The sequence below is a fragment of the Stegodyphus dumicola genome, chromosome 4 (genome assembly GCF_044657685.1).
Source record: "Stegodyphus dumicola isolate Sdum_Otavi_A_Nest chromosome 4, ASM4465768v1".
Lineage (NCBI taxonomy): Eukaryota > Metazoa > Arthropoda > Arachnida > Araneae > Eresidae > Stegodyphus > Stegodyphus dumicola.
In genome coordinates, this window is record NC_140771.1 from 233,847,240 (window position 1) to 233,868,059 (window position 20,820).

Below are 20,820 nucleotides of genomic sequence, written 5' to 3' on the forward strand. Positions count from 1 at the left end.
TAAAGGTCTAAAAGGAAAATACCAATAATGAAGTATTTTGAGAAATAAGCAATGTAAAGTTCAGTATTAAATTAAATTTTCCAGAAAATTAATTTAGAAACCAATGCATTTTAGAAACCCTTGTCTACAGAAACCTCCTCGACACGAGTATGCATATTAATCAAAAAGAAACTAAAAAGGAACAAAATTAAATAAACCAATAAGAAACTAAAAAGAACTAATTCATAATTTATAAAAAACAAATATATACTTAAAAATATAATTCCACATCTAGAAAATACTTAAAAGCAAGTAAATAGTAAGTTTTAATTCTAACTTACCTATCATATAAGCATTGGGGTCTGCAAAAGTATTTCCTAAGTGATGTAAGTGTGCTCTGCAAATAATATAAATGGCGCTAATGTAAGTAGAGTGTCAAGCTGCTATCTTTAATATTAAAATATTTAAATAATATAAATCTAGAAAAAATCAAAGAATATCCTAAAAGTATGTAATTCAAGTTTTAATTTTAACTGACCAACTATTTATGATAGGGAGTTTAGTAGCTGAGCCAATTAAGTGGTTATTGTGAATTAATAAATGTACATTTGTTTCTAATGTTAAATGTGTGAATTGTGTAAATAATGCAAATAATAATGTTAAGTGAAAAAATTATTTTTTTTTGTGAAAACTGCAAACTAAAAAGTAATTAAGTAAAACTGAAATGTTTTAAAATTTTAAAAATGTTTTAAAGTAAAATTTAAAAAAGTCTTAAAAATTCCCCAAATTTTTTTAAGTAAAATTTAAATTTTGAAATGAATCCTTTAAAATTTTTTTATTTATTAAAAGAAAGAAAATATTGAAAGTTTTAATAAACTTGATTTCAACTGGTATATCAAAACTTTACTAAATACTGGCTAAAGTATGAAAAATTAGAAGATTAAAATCTTCACTCAATTCGGGCTATAACTGAGACTTTTTAAAAGAGTTGGCCCTTTATTAGTAAAAGGAAAGTATCCAGTATTGATAAATATACATATTTACAAATTTATTTACAATAAAAATTTACAAGATAATTCCTTTACTCTTCTATATCCTCTATTACCCTCCAGCTAAGGTTTTAAGTAATGTTATACCACAAAGAGCTAAAAAATTATAAAGTAAAGTTAATGCCTGCTTTTTTAATATATAAATTAATAAATTTTGGTGGTACTTGGTTATCAACTTGAACTTTAATTAGCTTTATTATTTCTTCCTTTAAATCTTCTATTTCAGTACATATATTTTTTATTCTGATTATTTGGCTATGAAACGTGTTTTCTATTACTTTTCTAGAGATATTAGAGTTCCAATTAATTAGCTTAATAGTATGAAAATGGAAATTCCATCTTTTATCATATAATTTAATTTTGCTGTGTTTAATAATTAGCAGGGTTAGGTATTCAATAGTATCTTTATTCATATTCGTTTTATTAAGCGTTAAACTATTTGGGTAAATTTTGAATTGCTCAAACGCAGAATTATTATTGAAAGTTATAATATCATCTATGTGTCTAAATGTATGTGCAAATAGCTTTAATTCATTCTTATATAAGCTTAGTTGGAATTTATATTCATAAGTAAAGAGAAATAGGTTACATATTTGTGTAGAACTGTCTGCTCCCATAGGAATTCCTCTCACTTGCTGAAAGATCTTATTATTGAATTTAATGTAGTTATTAAATAATGCACAATTCAGATAAGTATTCCATTTTTCAATACAAAGGATGTCAATTATGTCAGGAAAAAGTTGTGGGAGTTGCATTAAACTAGTAAAAATTTCTTCTAAAGGTTTTCAAAGTCATAGCAGTTAATGTTCTTGATTTCTAAACTTTTAAATCTGCTGAAAACTGGAGCATTATTATAAATAATCCAACTATAGTTGTGTTACTTGTTAACGAGTTGTTGGATTAAATTATAGATTTTTTAAGTTTAATTGCAAATATGTAATCTATATTCTTTTTATAATTATTTGTACCATTGGCAATAAATCTAAATTTGAGTGGTGATTTACGAAATTTTGGGAGAGCATATAGATTAGCTAATCTATTGTAGTTAGATGGTTGTGAAATTTGCAGTTTCTTATGAAATGCTTTTAGCTTTTTTGCAATAACATTTTCTTGTATATTGGTGAGTTTGTAAGTAATGGCATTATTCAGTTCAGTATTAATTAATGAGACATAAAAAAATTTTCATATTATGCTAAAATTATTATTGGCTTTGTCAATTTTAGTTATGATGAATTTTTTTACGTATATACATGTTTATTAAAAATTATGTAGGTATATATATATATATATATATGTCAGCAATAATTTCCATGTACACGGGCTTAATTTTTATATAGGATTTTTTTTTTCACATAATGGAGGGTTTTTTTTTTTTTTTTTAAATTAATGTATATTGCAGTTCAAACGGCCAGTTGCCTGGAATGGAAGCCTTTATAAGTAACTACCAAAGCAACACTTAACCACTCATGAAAATGGTGATGCTCAAATAGCTTGATATATGTGTATTAGGTATATGTGAGGTCTTCCAGTTTGTCTAAAGTAAGAAAATTAGAAATATAACAACAGTAAAGCCTTCCCTGAAAAAAATCAATTATGTGGACTCTAAAACACAAAAATTTTTGGACTGAAATTTTTTAAAGAACTCTAAAATAATATCAAAGTTTATATTTTGCAATTATGTAAATAATTATTTTGCTCAAAATTTCAGGATTTGTATTTTTCAAATTATTTCTCTTCATTTGCTAATGATTTAATGCTTTCTCTCTAAAAACCTTTTTCTCTCACCCAGCTCTTTTTTTTCTTGAAGGGAGGGAATATGTAAAATATAAAATCTAGCTTTCAAATAATACATTAATAGCCCTTTAACTCCTGTTTTCATTCTAAAAATAACAGAGCAATGAATTTTCTTACTAAACGAAAAAGATCCATCATCTAATCCATATTGTGCACTTATTGATGAAGTCTGAGCCCGGCATCTGGACATTAAACTGTCATGTAATCTGAAATGGCATAAAAGGTTAATTGCATCGTAACTCTCTTCTGTATTCCCTTCTACTTCCAAACACTTGTGTTGCTTGCAGTTTTACTTTTTTAATTTCGTTAATTGTTTAAAATGTAAGTTGTATGAAATTGGGGGGTGCACAGTGAAAATGTGCATTATCCAAGAAATAAAATTTCTTGTAGAATTTAGGCCATGTCTGAAGGTTTTTTGGTCTATGCATCCATCGTTCTAACTATGCAGCAAAGTCTTCACGTTACAATACAGTCCCCTCCGACGCCAATCCGTTGCAATTCTCACCAAGTCATCTTACTTCAATAATAACGCAGTTTTATAACAATAATGGAACAGTTTTATTACATCTATATATGTCAGCATTCAAATATATTTTCAATTTTGTAAGAAGATTTTTCTGAGTTAGTAATATATTTTAATTAAACACAATAGGCACATTTTCAAAAAATCACAGTAAAGACTAGTAAAGACAATCAGTAATCTATTATTAGATGATGTAACATATCATTAGACAGTAATTATAATTAGATGATGACAAGGTAGAAATAACTATTGTTAGATGATGACAGATTTAGAAATATTTTCCACCTTTTTTCTACTGATATTAAGAACCATCAAGAGCATGCATATAATAAATATAATAAAATTTGTTTCTGATAGTATTTTAAATACATATAATAAATAACCAGTTAATGAAAAATAATTTTATTAGTAAAAATACAGTTGTTGAATACCAAGAAGAATACAAAATTTACAGAATATATGAAGAACAATAAACAGAATGAAATGTGTTGCAAAATTCAAATTACTGCAAATCCATAGGTATTCGATCACATTTCCACTTTTGATTTTCCTTTCTTGGCAAACCATTCATCACTTTTATCTGCAGCAATAGCCTACAAAAAATTAGCTAGTAATTAAAATTTTATATTTTTTAAGAAAAAATAAAATACAGAATGAAACCTTACAGATTAAAAACTTTTTAAAGAAATACTTTTATTGTATATTTAAGTCTAATATATTTATTTTATCCTTTTTCAATAACACATAATTCAGAAAATTATAAAAGGTGCACCCATAAAGTAACCAGACAAATTAAAAATCTAAGCGATAAAATAAAATAGGGGAAGAATAAATATGTTTACAAACAGTAACATCTCAACTCTCATTAAAGCCTGCAGAAACTCGTTATTGTCATTTGCATACCAAAACACCAGAGTTATTTGCATTTATCGAGAAGACATTGTGATACAATGGCTTTAAATGTGAGTGCCAAGCACTAAAGTTGAACCAAAGACAGGTCGCACTTCAGCGTCAAATGTTCACATGTATTTTGCGAACAGTTAGTTCCAGTGTCTGTAAACAGTGTTTCAATGTCTTGAATAAATGTTGGAAAAATTGAATAGACTCCTCGGGTGACCAATTTACTCAATAAATTTCTTTTATTCAATAAATATATTTGAAGGTTATTAATCTTTTTCTTATTTATAAAAAATTGTTCGGTTTCTTCATGGGTGCACCTTGTTAACTTTATAACAGTTTTCTATAAGTGAATATACAAAGGGAACCTTCAACAGCACAAAATAAACATTAAATATTAGTGAGGGGAGGGGAAGAATAATATTGAATAAGAAACAAAACTTCATGCAAAACTGTCATAAGACCATTGCATAAACCATTTCAGTTTGTAGTAGTTCATACTATGGAATTCTAAACTGCATTTCTGTTTACAAGAAAAGTATGTAAATTTTAGCTGTAGAAACATAAAAATACTGCTGTTTTGGGATTCACAAGCATAGGCTTATGGTATTAAATTGAAATAACTTTTTTCCGCAAATGAGGATATTGTTTTGGTGACTCAAAATATTATTATTAAAAAACTTCATTGTTATCTTTTTAAGCAAGATTTATTTTCATAAAAATTTCAGATCTTCTTACATTTGTTATTCCACTGTTAAAAAACATTTTATTCTATTCTATTAATTAAATTAACTAAACTACAGTCAAAAGTTGTTAATTCGGACACCCATAATCCCGACCTCAAAGCTACAAACTTTCTGCGCATGCGTCTCTTCGACGCATGCGCGTAAGATTTTTACGGCTGCAAATATGCATGTGCGCATGCCCAAAATATGTTTACGCTTGCGCGTTTAATGTATAACGGACGGCATAAGTTAAGCTAAAATTATCTAATTCAGTCAATGTTACAGATTGCGTTGTTCCTTAATCTTCGAATTGGATCTGGCTTATTATTTTTGGCAGACTGTTAGAGCAATTTTATAAAAGTAAGCTTGAACTTTCGATTATGTCAAATAGAATTTCTGATGTATATATTTACTAATATGTAAAGGATCTACAAAGCGAAAGTATGTTTCGAAGTCCATTAAACAAAAAGTGGAATTGCTGCAAAAAATGGATAAAGGCATATTCTTTGTTTATCTAACCATTCTGAAATCTGCTTATCAATTTTACGCTGGTCTGCGGCGGGGGGACGCCGCAGCGCGCAATGAATTGGAAGTTGATCTGTCAGCACTATTCTTAATCTTCAGGGCAGATGTTTTTATTTTATTTGGCTTATAATTCCTTACTAAATGAAGTATTTCATCTCGATGTACTCCGTCTTTGTATGATTTAAATCAAATTCCTCGTCATTATAATTCGCTTTTGATAGCGAAGAAAGTAAAGTAAACAAATAAATATTAAGCTTTTTTTTTGTAAATTTTGATACTCTTTAAATCATAATTGTTCTTTATTTCATAAATTATGGTTTCATATTTTTAATTTTATAATTTCTGCATGCCATCTTACCAGATTTAAACTGATGATCTATAATCCGGAATCGCCGAAGTCTCGACGAGTCCACATTAACGACTTTTGACTGTATAATAAATATTTCTAATAACTAAATGAAGATTTAGTATACCGCTCAGAAACTTTTGGCAAACTTCGAACTAGATGGATTATTTTGTGCAAAACCAAAAGCTGATAATTGCAGAATGTAGGCATCAAACCTCAGGTAGATCTAAGATCCCTGCTTGTGGAAATAAGTTGATTTCGTAATAATCATGTGGAACTATGATCTACATTCATACATTTATGAATTTACAAGGTGTTTAATATACCTCAATGCCATTATGTTTCCTCTTACAGACCATGAATAAAAAATGGGTATTTTGATTTCAATGCACATTCAAATGGAAAATAACATCCAATTTCCTATAGGACATCATATGTGTCACAAAAGTAGTAGAATGAATACTAACATGAGTACTTTTGATACAGTTTAAATTTCAAAAAGATATTCTTTTTTTTTTTAACATTTGGAAATGTGATTTTTTTATGTGTGTGACTCTAGTAATATCAATATCTTGTCTTCTTCAGCACATTTCTAAACAATAACACTGTCATCAGATTATAAACTGAGCATGTAATTTTTCTAATAAACATTTAGAATTTTCCTAATAATTATACAATAAATATGTACAGTCAAAAGTCGTTAATCCGGACTCATTGGGGCTTCGGCGATTCCGGATTATAGATCATCAGTTTAAATCTGGTAAGATGGCATGCAGAAATTACAAAATTAAAAATATGAAGCCGTAATTTATGAAATAAAGAACAATTATGATCTAAAGGGTATCAAAATTTACAAAAAGAAAAAGCTTAATATTTATTTGTTTACTTTATTAAACATTTCTTTCAATGTAAGTTGCTTCGTTTCATGTGATAATACTTTCTCTTTAATTCTATTAAACACACATAATTTCTTGTTTAGTTACAAAGTTCCGCTGTTCAAGTCCTAAAATTGGTGTGTTGAGAATACCGACTAATTTGTCAATCGAAATGTTTTCGTTTTCAATAACCTCTGGGTCACTTTCTTCACTATCGGAAGCGAATTATAATGACGAGGAACTTGATTTAAATCATATCAAAGAGGGAGTACATCAAGATGAAATACTACACTTAGTAAGGAATTATAAGCCAAATAAAATAAAAACATCTGCCCTGAAGATAAGGATAATGCTGACAGATCAACTTCCAATCCGCGACGTGAAATTGATAAACAGATTTCGGAACATACTTTCGCTTTGTAGATACAAATTACATATTAGTAAATATATATCGGAAATTCTATTTGACATAATCGAAAGTTCAAGCTTACTTTTATGAAATTGCTCTAACAGCCTGCAAAAAATAATAAGCTGGATCCAATTCGAAGATTAAGGAACAACGCAATCTGCAACATAACTGAATTAGATAATTTTAGCTTAGCTTATACCTCCGTTACACATTAAACGCGCATGCGCACAAACATATTCGCAGCCGTAAAGGTCTTATGCGCTCTTGTAAACGGCTGTGGGCATGCGTGAAAGCGACCCATGCGCAGAAAGTTTGTAGCCTTGAGGTCCGGATTATAGATCATTCCGGTTTATGGGTGTCCGAATTAACGACTTTTGACTGTATTACTAAATAATAACAAAAAATAACTTTCCGAGGTCAATTTTTCAGAATTCAGTCATTTAATTACTGCAATGAAATAGCAATTCTCAAATGACATAAATATCATATTCCCTGGAGCATGGCAAATTCTTTATACAGTAGTGGATCAAAAACCCATAAGACTTAGGACCCAATTATCTGGATTTAGTTTAGGACTTTGAGACATTTGATACCTGGACTTCACTGAGGTGTGCAGATTTTAAAGTTTTGCATATTTCAAGCCATAAATAAACATATTTAGATCTGAAAAAAGGCCCATATAAACATTTTGTTTACATTTCTATACAGAAATATATGACAAATGTGCTATAATTGTACGTAAAAAGAAAATAGAAAATTATTTAAAAAAAATTTTGGACATGTGTCTACAATAGTTTTTTCTAAGGTCAGTTTTTCAGATCTCAGTCATTTAATTACTACAATGAAATAGCAATTCTCAAATGACATAAATATCATGTCCCCTGCAGCATGGCAAATTATTTATACAGAAGTAGATGTAAAACCCCAAAGAGCTTAGGACTCGATTATCTGGATTTATTTTAGGAATTTGGGACATTTGATACCTGGACTTCACTGAGGTGTGCAGATTTTAAAGTTATGTATATTTCAAGCCATAAATAAATAAGATTTAGATCTGAGTCGGAAAAAAAAGCACATATAAACTTTCCCCCCCCCTCTTCTTCATATCTATTCAGGAATGTATATTTCAAGCCATAAATAAATAAGATTTAGATCTGAGGGGGGAAAAAAAGCACATATAAACTTTTTTTCCCCCTCTTCTTCATATCTATTCAGGAATGTATGATAAATAAGCTATAATTGTACATGAAAAGAAAATAGGAAATTATTTTTAAAAATTTTTGGACATATGTCTACAATAGTTTGTACTATAAAAATAGGATGTTCTAGTTTGAATCACACCCTACTTCCTAATCAGTTGCTCAGGTTTTTTTGTTCAAAATTTGTTTTTTCATTATTACTTGCAGAAAAATCAATTTAGAAATTGCTATTTTGAGATAATGAAAAACTACTATTTTTAGTTCCTGTTGCAATGGCATTTAAAAATTCTGGTACTTTATCATTAACAGGACAGATGCATTCCATACATCAAACATATCATCATACAGTATCAAACATAAATGCTGCAATGAAATGTAGCTTGAAATAATAATGGCAATGCTAGCAATGTATTCAAGGTGCATCATTTTTTGAAAACAATCATACTTAAATATCTGAGAAAATTATAATTTCCATGAAGTGAATAATTCCCTCAAAACAATTTTGGGTTTATATTTCACCCCCCCCCACACACACACAAATGTTGGCTGCAATGCCATTTTGGTGCTATGTTAGTATAATTTCATAGTTACTTAATCAAAATTATTCACTATGGGTAGTTCCTTTTTCACGAAAAAATTTAAAGGCAGATTCTTTATCACTTAGCCATTGCCAAATCATAAAATTAATCTTGATTCCTTCATGAAAATCTTGTAGGAAAAATGAGCCTAAATCAATCATGATGAGTTACAATATTTGGCATAGTTCATGGTGTAACCACTGGCATACTTGTGAAAACATTTTGATTCCTGCCCTGTTGACAAAAATGTACCATTTACTTTAATACAAACAATGCAAGGTCTTCCAACTCTCCCTCATTTATGATCGTCATGTCCATTTATTTCTATTTCATTCCACTTATGTCCATTTCATTAACTACTTTCCATTTCATTCCACTTATGTCCATTTCATTAACTACTTTGCATTTCATTCCACTTATGTCCATTTTATTTCAGATTGTAGTTAAAGTCAGCTTTCATTCTTGCACTTTTCACAAAGTGAAACATGCTAAACGGATATAAAGTGGGAAAAAAATAATTACAGAATATGACCACCTTCCACAATTGTCATTATCATAGTTATAAAACAAGCCAGATGGAGGAAAATGACCCTGAAATACGTATTCTAAAGTAACAAACTATAATGTAGTCTTGCTCAATTAAAACAGAACTGAGATAAATTTCCGCTATGCATATAAAGCCTTTTCATAAAATATTCATTTGGGAATAGTTACAATAGCAATAATCAATAAAATAGGTTGCTTGTTTCAATAACGACTAAGCAAATCTGTAATTAATATCTACATGTCATCAAAAATCACTAAAGCTATTTGTATTTCATTGTTGACATATGAGAAGCTTTGTGGATTTTATGTCAGTAGATTGTTGGTCTTCTGTTATATACCTAATGCAATATGTGAACTCAAAAAAATTTATCGGACTCTGCTCAAAATAAATGAATGAGAAAATTCAAAGTTTTCAAATCAAAATGCACTTTTATACTCAGATTTTATTTGCTGGAATAAATAGTAAAATTCCTTTTTTTAAATACACATCTAAATTAAATTATATGTAATGTATGAAAAAAAGTTTTTTTACATAAACTATATCATAAAAAAAGATTTAAACTAAGTGAAATATCTACATAAATTTTTACTTACATCATTTAATAATCCTTCAGCTTTTGGATCAACTTTAGATAATTCTCTGAAGGCTTCATCACCAACAAAACATATTTCGTGCCCATCCTTAAAGGGAATAAATCATAATTATTATAAAAACTTTATAAGGTATTTCTTCTGCCTTCTTAGTGTGCCTTTGTGGTGTAGTGATTTGCATGCTGGATGCGTACTCCAGAGGTCCGCGGTTCAATCCCTGGTGAAGGCGTTGCTCATTTTTCATCACTCCTGCTTCTAATTAACCTAATGATTCTACACTGGCACCTGAACTAAAAAGGGTGGTGGATGATGATTCTCCACAACCAGGATTTGGCAATTGGGTCCCCTAATCCCCAACCACCCTTTAAAAGGGGGAGTATATAAGGAATTTCTCCCACTTCTTAGCGTGCTTTCTGGGTGTAGTGGTCTGCATGCAGGGCGCATATTCCAGAGGCCGCGGTTCGATTCCCGGTGAAGGCGTTACTCATTTTTCATCACTCCTGCTTCCAATTAACAGGGTTCACACATTTCTGCACACGGAAATCAAGGACTTTTAAGGACCATTAATGAAAAAAATTAAGGACCTATGAGCAAACGGGAACTGAATAAATTCAATTAAAAATATTATTCTATGCCTGAATTTCACTTTTGTAATACCATCCTAAAAATAAAATAGATCACTAAATAGTATGCATCATAACTAAACATGAATTAACATAATTATTAATAAGTTTGAGAATAAAATAAACTTTATGCAATTTATCAAGTAGCATTAAATATTTTACACTTATAATAGTTGGACATATTTGAAAGAAGATAAGTGACATTTATGTTTTACTAATAGTTAGCTTTATGTTGATTTTTTTATCTCATTTTGTCACATACTTGGTCAGTCTAGAGGTTTAGTAAATAGCAGGTACTGGATTTTATGTCAAGCGACATAGGTTAAAATGAGAAGTAAGATCATAATCAGCATGATTCATAAACAAGAGACTGAATATTGTCAACCCCTGCTAATTGTCCAGAAAAGAGACATGCTGATTCGAACAAACCTGAAAGGCCTGATGTAAGCCCGATTGGGAAAGTATTGAAATTTAGTCAGGCTCTGTTTGATGCAGTTAGTGTCATAGCTTCGTATACAGTTCCAGAGGTTGTAACCCAGTTAATATACTTTAAGGTCCCAATAAGCCATTAAAGCACCAGAGGTGATACCATTAAAGCCATTAAAGCACCAGAGGTGAGGTTTGTATTATTTTAAGCCTCACTAGATGCAAAGAATAAGTTTTACTTGCATTTTTACATTTTTGTGTTTTATCTTGTGACTACAGTGAGTATTAATGCAATAACTCTCTTTAATATGTAGCGATAATTTTTAAGGGTAAGCAGTTAATTACAAATGATTAAATTAGGTAATTATATAACCTTAGTCATTATGGATTTACATGGCTACTACTAAATTTTATTTTTTAACAATAATTGTTATAAAAGCCCTATTAAAATCACAATCTAATAGAATTTCACAGTTTAAAATGCAAGTAATTTATGACATTGATTCTTAAACGATATTAGGATAATTACACATTAAAAGCTACAAAACATTCTTGTTTTGTAACAACAACACTCAACAAAATATTTACCTGTCATTTTAATTTAAAGGCCTTCCCAAACATTTTGGCTACTTTATATTAAGCATCTTTTCTAACAATGAGAGATTTGTCTCAGTATGCAATCTAATGCTCTCGCTAGTTTCTGTGTGCTTTATCTCCTAACTTATCAACCTCTCCACAATGTACCTATAAGGGTTTACTTGATCTGGTAAAAGTTAAATAGTCCCAAACCCTAGACAGACGTGGAGCAAAATATCACTATGTCTAAAAGTAACTACAATATCAGACAAAAGTTTAATTAAGCCTCTTATTTAAAAAGAATTTAGAACATAAAGGCATGTTCCGATGCTAACAAAATCAATTATAGCTCACAGTGACGTAATTAAACAAGAACAGTTAAATTCAAATTAAAAATGAAGACTAGTGGTCAAAGATTATACAATTTAATTTCAATTTAATCTGGCTCAGTAACTCTATCATATGAGGAAATAGAAATTGGAAATTATAGTAAAGGCTGAAATTATAAACAATTGGGTAATTTACATAATAATAACTGCACGTCTTTGAAGAACAATTTTCTTAATGTATTTATTCAGTTTCTTTCTTCAGCTTGTTTCCTTTTCATTTTATATTTTAAATAAGGATTACTGTTATTCTAAAAAACACTAAATGCATTTAGAATGTATAGAAAAAGTGGCTAATTTTATTTCTTTAGTAATGTGAACATTCAGAAGAAATATGAAATATTTATGGTAAAGGCTGGTTACAGAGCTGTTGTGGCAAAATTTTTAGAATTTAGTGACATACCATAAAACAAAATCTAGAAATGGCAAACTTTTAGAATTTAGAGCAGGGATTGGAAGCAGAATTTAGAAAGGCACTAGGCAGCAGAATTTAGGATCCACTGAGGATCCATCATGTGGAAAATGCCTTGTGCAGCTCTGTTTATGATGCATAAAGACATATTAGATGAATCTTTTACATTGTAAGTTTTCAATTTCTTTATTAATAAAAAAAATCCCTTTCTATAATTTGCCTGCCCAAATGATAAGATTAGACGCATTTTTGATATTTTCCATGCTGATGTATAGTGAAAAATAGGGAAAATAAAGGGGAATAAACATATTAAGAAAAAGATTCTAGTATCAGGAGTAAAACATTCAAAAATTATGTTTTCATTGTTCTTCCAGATGTTCTCCAAAAAAATAAAAAATTTATTGCAAACTTTCTGTAAAATACATCCATTACGTGTTGATACTATGTAGATACTTTTCATTTTGTCACATATTTCTCGAATCTTCTAGAATCGTGGGTCTATAAATCTTGCCTTCAAATCCTTCTAAACTTTCCAAGCTGCAATGTCTAAAATACTAAACAAAAATTATCCCTACCAATTCTGTAACAGCAAAAAGCCAGAAATATTTTGGAGAGAAAAAAAAAAAAAAAAAAAAAAAAAAAAAAAAAGGAGGGGAAAAAGTGTAAAATTAATTTTATAGAGAAAACTGATGCATTTTCTGAGAATTTTGAATATTCTGAGACAATTACATGGGAAAAACGCTTACTATGAAAAAATTAAAAAGAAGACATTTTTAATTAATTACATAGCTAATTTTGCTTTTGCTAAGAGCTGTTTCGTAAATTATGCTTTATAGCATTATACCTTGTGTATTTTTCAGATTCAAAATATTGTATAATAAGTTGCCAAAATGAAACTTTATAATATGAGAGCAAAAAATAAAAATGTCTTATTTTAATGTTATTTTTAAATATAATTTCAGTATGTTACCATTATTTTAATGAATTTTATCAATGTTATGATGTTTTAAAAAAAATCGTCGACAAATTTTCAGATCTCGGAATTAAAAAATTTTCTATAGAAATGATCTTAAAATCGCCAAAATGTTGACAAATTGCCAAATTTAGAACCGTTTAATAAAAGAATTCATATCCCCAAAAGCGAAAACTTGTTTAAGAGCTCTTTATTACAAAAAATGAATTTCCAAATGCTTATGTTTAACTTCTTGCTTAGAAACTCGAGTATCCCATCATTTATATTAGAAATAGAAACAAATTATAACATATGAACACATTCAAAAGATAACCATATATGTCAGTTAATCACCAAAAATATTCCCCCAAAATGCTAATTCACATTCAAAATGGCAGTCATAAAAACAGACAGAAATTTCAGATGATTAAAATTAAGGACTTTCCGCTGATTTTGGTCAAAATTAAGGACTTTTAAGGATCAAAAATTGATTCCAAAAAATTTAAGGACTTTTAAGACTCTTAAGGACTGTACGAACCCTGAATTAACCTAAAGATTCTACAAGTTCTTTAAAAAACGTTATCAAAACTTTATCTGCAATTAAATCTCTACTTATAATCAAGAGACACTTTTAAATAATAATAATGATAGAAAAGTGTTTCTAATTACTTTCCACAAATAGAATTCTTTTTCTTACTTGTTAATGTAAAAAAATTTGAAAAATTGAATAATAAATTATCATTTTTAAACGCAAAAATATTATTACTGTGTTATCAAATTTACTTTTAACATAATCATTGCAATTTAAATCTCAAACTTATTATCAAATGTAATAAAGATATAATAAGACAATGTCTTTCTAAATATATAAAAAGCATATTACATTTGTTTACAGAAGCATGGAAAATAGGTTATTTGAATATGGCAAAGCAGATGAGAGCTCTTTATATTTACTAAGAATATAAAGTTTTTAAATAAAATTTTTTAAAAGAACTACACAGAGTTTCACTTCAAATCATAATACACATAATTACACTTCAAAGTTATAATAGTTATACTTCAAATCTTTTATATATAATTCTAATGTCAATACCAAATAAAAAAAAATTAGCAATTTTGAAAACTCATTTTAAAAACATAAAAAGAGTATTTATATTTTTAAATTAAATATTATTTGCATTAACCTTTTAACCCAAAATAATCTCGGTCACAGCACTGGTCGAATATTACTCGGTGTAATTTATTATATTTTTTATTTGTTTATTATTATTATTTTAGTGTATTGTATTGCTATATCGAATATATAACGTAAGAAGTTTGTTTCGGCTTTAATTCAACAGATGGTGGCACTTTACTGAAGGTTTCAAAGGATAGATATTTATGTTCAAAGTGCACAGCATTTTTTTTGATTTTGTGATTGCGAGGCAAACATTTCATTTCTGAAATTAAAAAAATTGACAATTTATACACCAAAAGCATCAAAATAACTTGACAATTAAAGGGTTAAGTACTTTCATAGAATTAAAAAATTAATAATAATAATACAAGTATATATAAAAGCATAACTTTAACACAAATCCTTATTTGCAACTATACTTACAGGATCTGCTAAGATAACAACATGAACTGTTGCTTTCCCAGGAGTGTCTAAACTAATTAGAGGTGTTAAGATTTTACAGCCAGCTGTTTTCACCTGCTCTTGGATACCTGCTAACTGAAATCACATGTTTTCAGTTAAGTGAAACAAATCACTATAGTTTTAAAATCTTTTAATGAAAAATCATCTATATACATTTTAAAAGATAAACATATATACCATATTTATCTGCATATTTTTCACTTTAATATTTTCAGTACATAATTTAAACCTTTGATTTATTTAAACACATTTCAGTTTAATAACTGGATTCAAGAAGTGGATTCAGTCACAAAAGTAACCAATTACAGCAATTTCTCAAATTGGTAGTTTTTGCACATCCATACCAAGGCTGTTCACTCAACCTTTCAAAATCCTAGTTAAAGACAATTATTTTTTCTCCTCTAGAGACAAAAAACAAACAGAAACGGACACAGAGTATAAAAATAGCATTCTTTGAAAATTTAGTCTCCAAGAGATACTGATGAATGACAATTATAAAATACAAGGATCGTTCGATATTGACCAGGATTTTCGTACGTAAATAATCGATGAATAGCTGGATCATGATCGAACTTGCTTAAAATTCCTTCTTGCACTTTAGCAAACATTTATTAGTTAATTAAAAAATATGAAATACAGAGGTAAAAATATTCCTCAATTCTAGTATTCACAAACCATGATGTGAGTATGCGTTTCAAGCTTTTAACTTTTGAAAACACATGTCTGCTATGCTATCATTATCCAATGATGTGCAGATGCTTTATATTTTATCACAATATTTTCTGCTGCAGAATTTAAATTTCAGAATTTTCTGAATCGGTTTTTGCTGATGATTATGCTTTATGACCCGATGCTTTCAAGAAGCGAAATTTCTAGCATTTTCGTCAACCATATTTTTGATGTGATGTTCTTGCCTGTTCTCAAAATCTGTACGATTGGAATGAACCACAATCCACTGCCAGTTAACTGTTCATTTCTTCAAACTAAAATAGCTATATTAACAGACATTAAACCAAATCACAATGTTTAGGTAATATATATCTAACCAAGCACGTGTTTTTAAAATATTTCGCTTTTCTTTACACAAAAGTGTTAACAATTTTTTTTTTTTTTTTTAAATTTACACAATAAACAAAATACTTTCACTTAAAAAAAGTGAAAATAAAAAAGTTGAGTCATGCTAATTATGGAAGAAATTTTGCTAAAATTGCATGCATAGCCTAATTTTTGCTGTAATTAATGCACAATAACACGCTGAACAAATACTAATTCAGAAGTCAAACAACAAAAATCAGTGTTATATTTTCAAATTTTCACAGAACTAGTTTCGATGGTTTTACCGAACCACCATCCTCAGCTGCAAAAGCGCAAATGAATGAGATAGGATATAATGATTAGATAAGATAAGAAAGCCTAGACAGAAAATAAGCTAGTGGCGCCATCTGTTGATGAAACCAGAACTAAAACATAATTTCTTTAAAAGGCCGAAGGCAAAGATGGATTGGAATTAGGATCGTTAACTAGAACAGAAAGATTTTTTTGAATGTGAAATGCCTCTAGAAAATCCAGTTCTCTAATGGAAGATGTTTTTTGAATAATTTTGGCAGCAGAAAAATTGAAAGTGGGATTTTTGAACCAACAATGTTGGGCACTTCTGTGCAGAAGACTTCTGTGTTTCCTTTTTTCTAACATATGCCTCATGTTCTTCAAAGTGAAATTTTAAGGCTCTCTTTGTTTGGCCAATGTAAATTAAACCACACTGGCAAGGAATCCTATAAATACCCCAGGAATTCATATCCGGAATGGAGTCCTTGAGTATGGAACTCGGAATTTTATTGATGGGAGAATAAACGACCCAAAATTTAAATTTCTGCAAAATATGAGCAACTTTACAGATAATTGGTGGAAAGAAGGGAATGACAACAGAATTTTTATAATATCCTAAAACAAGATGAATTCTATTGAACTAAAATGAATTCTATTGATCCTGCTATTCAGTTCACTTTTGAACTTGAGACTTTCAATTCTCTTCCGTTTCTCGACATTCTGGTCACAGGTAACACAACAACAGTACTACGGTTTACCATAAACCTTCATTGGTTTGCCTTCCACCACACTTTAAATCATGTCATCCGACTAAACAAAAGTTAGCTTCATTTCATTCCTATGTTTTCGTGCTTTTCAAGTTTGCTCCTCCAAACTATCCCTTGAAGAAGAACTAAATTATTTAAAAGCAATAGTTATTGACAGGGGCTTTTCACCCAACATTATTATTGAAGCAGTTAAAAAATTCTCATCTCAACACAGTAAAAGGCACACTCTTGTTTTAGGAGATTATAAAAATTCTGTTGTCATTCCCTTCTTTCCATCAATTAGCTATAAAGTTGCTCATATTTTGCAGAAATTTAAATTTTGGGTCGTTTATTCTCCCATCAATAAAATTCCGAGTTCTATACTCAAGGACCCCATTCCGGATATGAATTCCTGGGGTATTTATAGGATTCCTTGCCAGTGTGGTTTAATTTACATTGGTCAAACTAAGAGAGCCTTAAAATTTCGCGTCAAAGAACATGAGGCATATGTTAGAAAAAAGGAAACACAGAAGTCTTCTACACAGAAGTGCCCAACATTGTTGGTTCAAAAATCCCACTTTCAATTTTTCTGCTGCCAAAATTATTCAAAAAACATCTTCCATTAGAGAACTGGATTTTCTAGAGGCATTTCACATTCAAAAAAATCTTTCTGTTCTAGTTAACGATCCTAATTCCAATCCATCTTTGCCTTCGGCCTTTTAAAGAAATTATGTTTTAGTTCTGGTTTCATCAACAGATGGTGTCACCAGCTTATTTTCCATCCAGGCTTTCTTATCTTATCTAATCATTATATCCTATCTCGTTCATTTGTGCTTTTGCAGCTGAGGATGGTGATTTGATAAAACCATCGAAACTAGTCCTGTGAAAATTTGAAAATATAACGCTGATTTTTGTTGTTTGACTTCCAAATTAGTATTTGTTCAGCGTGATATTGCGCCTTAATGCTATAACGTTACTGCATATGGCACTTTGATATATATTTGATAACTGGCACACCATTAACAGAAAAGCACTAAAATTTCCATGTAAATGCTAAGAACTTACCTCATCTGTTGGACAAGAGAATGCTATTCTTCCAAATGCCTGCTCATGATTGACTGGTTTTCCAATCTCTCTTAATTCAAGTTTGCACTGGAATGACAAGGTTAATAATATATATATAATTTTTTTCAAAAATTAAGAAAATAAATTTATTAATATTTCATTACTATTCGAGTTATTTTTTTCCTCTAATTGAGCAAAAATTAAACAGTCATTAAATTTATAATTTTCTTTAAATTCACTAATTTCATTAAATTCATTAAATTAATTTGTCGCCCATTTGGCGACATATCTGGCAATATGCCACATACGGATAGAGAACCTTCTGGAACAAATTGTTACTGGTTTAGCCCAGAATGTTCTCGAACACAAGCCAAAAGCTACATAAACCCTGCTGGTAGATTCAAGTGAGTGGATCATCAGTCAGTCAGTAGGTCCGTGCAGAAAGTCTATCTTGTTGATAGTCAGTTACTGCTGAGTTGGTCGTCAAGTGCACCTAAAGAGTCTCTTAGTGTATCGGTGTTAGTGCATCGTCGAGAGAGTGTGTTGAGCTCCGAGAACAACTGAACCATGGAGTCGGGAGCTGTAATCTAGTGCATCGCGAGTCATAGTGTGGAGAGTCTTGAGAGTACGTAGAGTTCCGAGAGCGACCGAGCAGAGTCGGGAGCTGTACTCTGGTGCTTTGCCGTGAAGCTGTCTCCACAGTTATAGCTTGATAGCGTGAAAGCTGTGTCATTGATTGTGTCAGCGTGTTTATGGTAGTTCTTCGAGACTTGTAAACGTGGTTTTTGAGCTGTCTTGAAGAATATTGGCCAATAAAGTGTGTTTGATACTTCATCGAGTGTTGTGGTCATTATTCACTCTAAATTCACACGAATCCCGAGCGTAACATATGTGAAAAGAAAACTAATGTAACAATATAATTTGAACACATGTAGCTTTTGGGGCCATCTGGTGGCCCCAAACATACGCTCTCGTTTTTTTAAAGAAAAATTTATTGAATTAATATTTATACATGATTCACAAAAAAGGTAATTATGATTTGGAGCGGAACACGTTTTTTTCATTTTTGAATTGCTTTTTGTTTTATGGCACATCATGTGAGCAGCGAAGTAAGATTATGAAGAACTAATTTAATCATTATTCAATATTTTTTGAAGGAAATGTAGGTGTCAAAATTTTAATGCCGCTAAATAGTTGGATACACATCTAAAAAAGTAAGAACAGTTATTTCTTTTATTTACAATGGAACTGACAGAGCTGAAAAAAAGTATGAACTAAAGAAAATGGCTTTATTATAAAACTTATCTGTAAAACAGATAAGAATATTTGAAGAAAATAAACCAATTTAATTGAGTAATTTTAAAGCATTGTTAAATCAGTTAAACACCAAAATTAAAAATGTCACATTAACAGATAATTTTATACTAAAAGAAACAAATTTAAAGAATTTGGATGCGGAAATTAATTCCAAAGAAGAGCATCACAATAATCTGTTACATTACAATAGTAATTCAATTGTTAAAATAGAAGAATTATAAAAAAGTATTAGAGATGATAATTCTAATGAAGAGATAAATATATCCAGTTCTAATCATGTTCCAAATTGAAATACAGAAACTTCTTTAAAATTACCTAAATTTTATGATGTCTATAAATAAATTTTATGGTGATCCTTTGAATTTGTTAAAACTTACAGTTCAATCCATAAGTGCGATTGATAAAAATCTAAACTTACAAAGATACAAAATAGAAAAAGTACAAAAATAGAAAAATTTATTTACTTAAAATGCTTTCTTAGCCAACAAACCTATTTCTGGTTTCAACCCTTATTGAAAATAATTATGAAATTGCTCTTGAACTGTTGCATTTCAGATTTGGATAAACAAATGTCTTAATTAATTTGCATTTAGGACAACTCTTAAGTATCTGCCTTGTTAGAAATCCTAATGATGTAAACAGACTAAAGAAACTTGTCAACCACAGTGATGCACAGATAAAAAAAAAAAAATAGACTCTGGTTGCAATGACAATATTTTAATGCCTTTAATTTTAAAATTTCTTCTGAATGAATTCATTTTTGATTATAGGCAAAAATTAAAGGTTTTCAAGGTTTTTTTGAGAGTACTGAGTTTTGTGAGAGAAAGAGTCTTTTTGAGAAATGAAATACTAAGTAGAGAATACATGGATTTTATCAATTATAATTCAAAAGAAAAGTTCTCACGATTAGATAAGAGCATAATAATACCTTTAGCCGAAACTCCCCCCCCCTGTCAAAACAAACAAGTTGGCTGCCCTTTGGCCAGCCTATGGATAAAATAAACTTAAACTTAAGAATGGACTATGTTTTACTATGTTCTTTTCTTTGTTGGTGGATGCATTGTCATCCACCTCTGGCTTGTGTGTTATTACCCAGACTGTGTGAATCATGTAAGTTCCCCAGGGTTGACCAGAGAGTTATGCCTCTTTGGATCACCTATAGGGACTGGAGGATTAATCATGTATGAAAACTCTAAGCAGGGTCTGGGTACCCAGCTTAGAACTGCCATACACTTTAAGTGCCCGGGATTTTCTGCTAAAAGCCTATTATCACCGTATGCCATACAACCAGGAGGTCTGATGTGCTCCTTGATGTG

At 29.8% G+C, this 20,820-nt stretch overlaps 1 protein-coding gene across 4 annotated transcripts in view; it reads right to left on the reverse strand.

Annotated features, from left to right (window-relative positions):
- Positions 1-3,731: 3,731 nt before the first annotated feature.
- Positions 3,732-20,820, reverse strand: part of LOC118184922 (glyoxalase domain-containing protein 4) — a 57,102-nt gene continuing 40,013 nt past the window's right edge. For all 4 annotated transcript variants that reach the window (XM_035354666.2, XM_035354686.2, XM_035354680.2 and 1 more), the window contains 4 exons: positions 18,188-18,274; positions 15,012-15,125; positions 10,040-10,126; positions 3,732-3,938 (listed from right to left, as the gene is read on the reverse strand). In XM_035354666.2, coding sequence (XP_035210557.1) covers positions 3,873-3,938; positions 10,040-10,126; positions 15,012-15,125; positions 18,188-18,274 — 354 coding nt within the window. In that variant the 3' untranslated portion in view covers positions 3,732-3,872. The remainder of the gene's footprint in view (positions 3,939-10,039; positions 10,127-15,011; positions 15,126-18,187; positions 18,275-20,820) is intronic.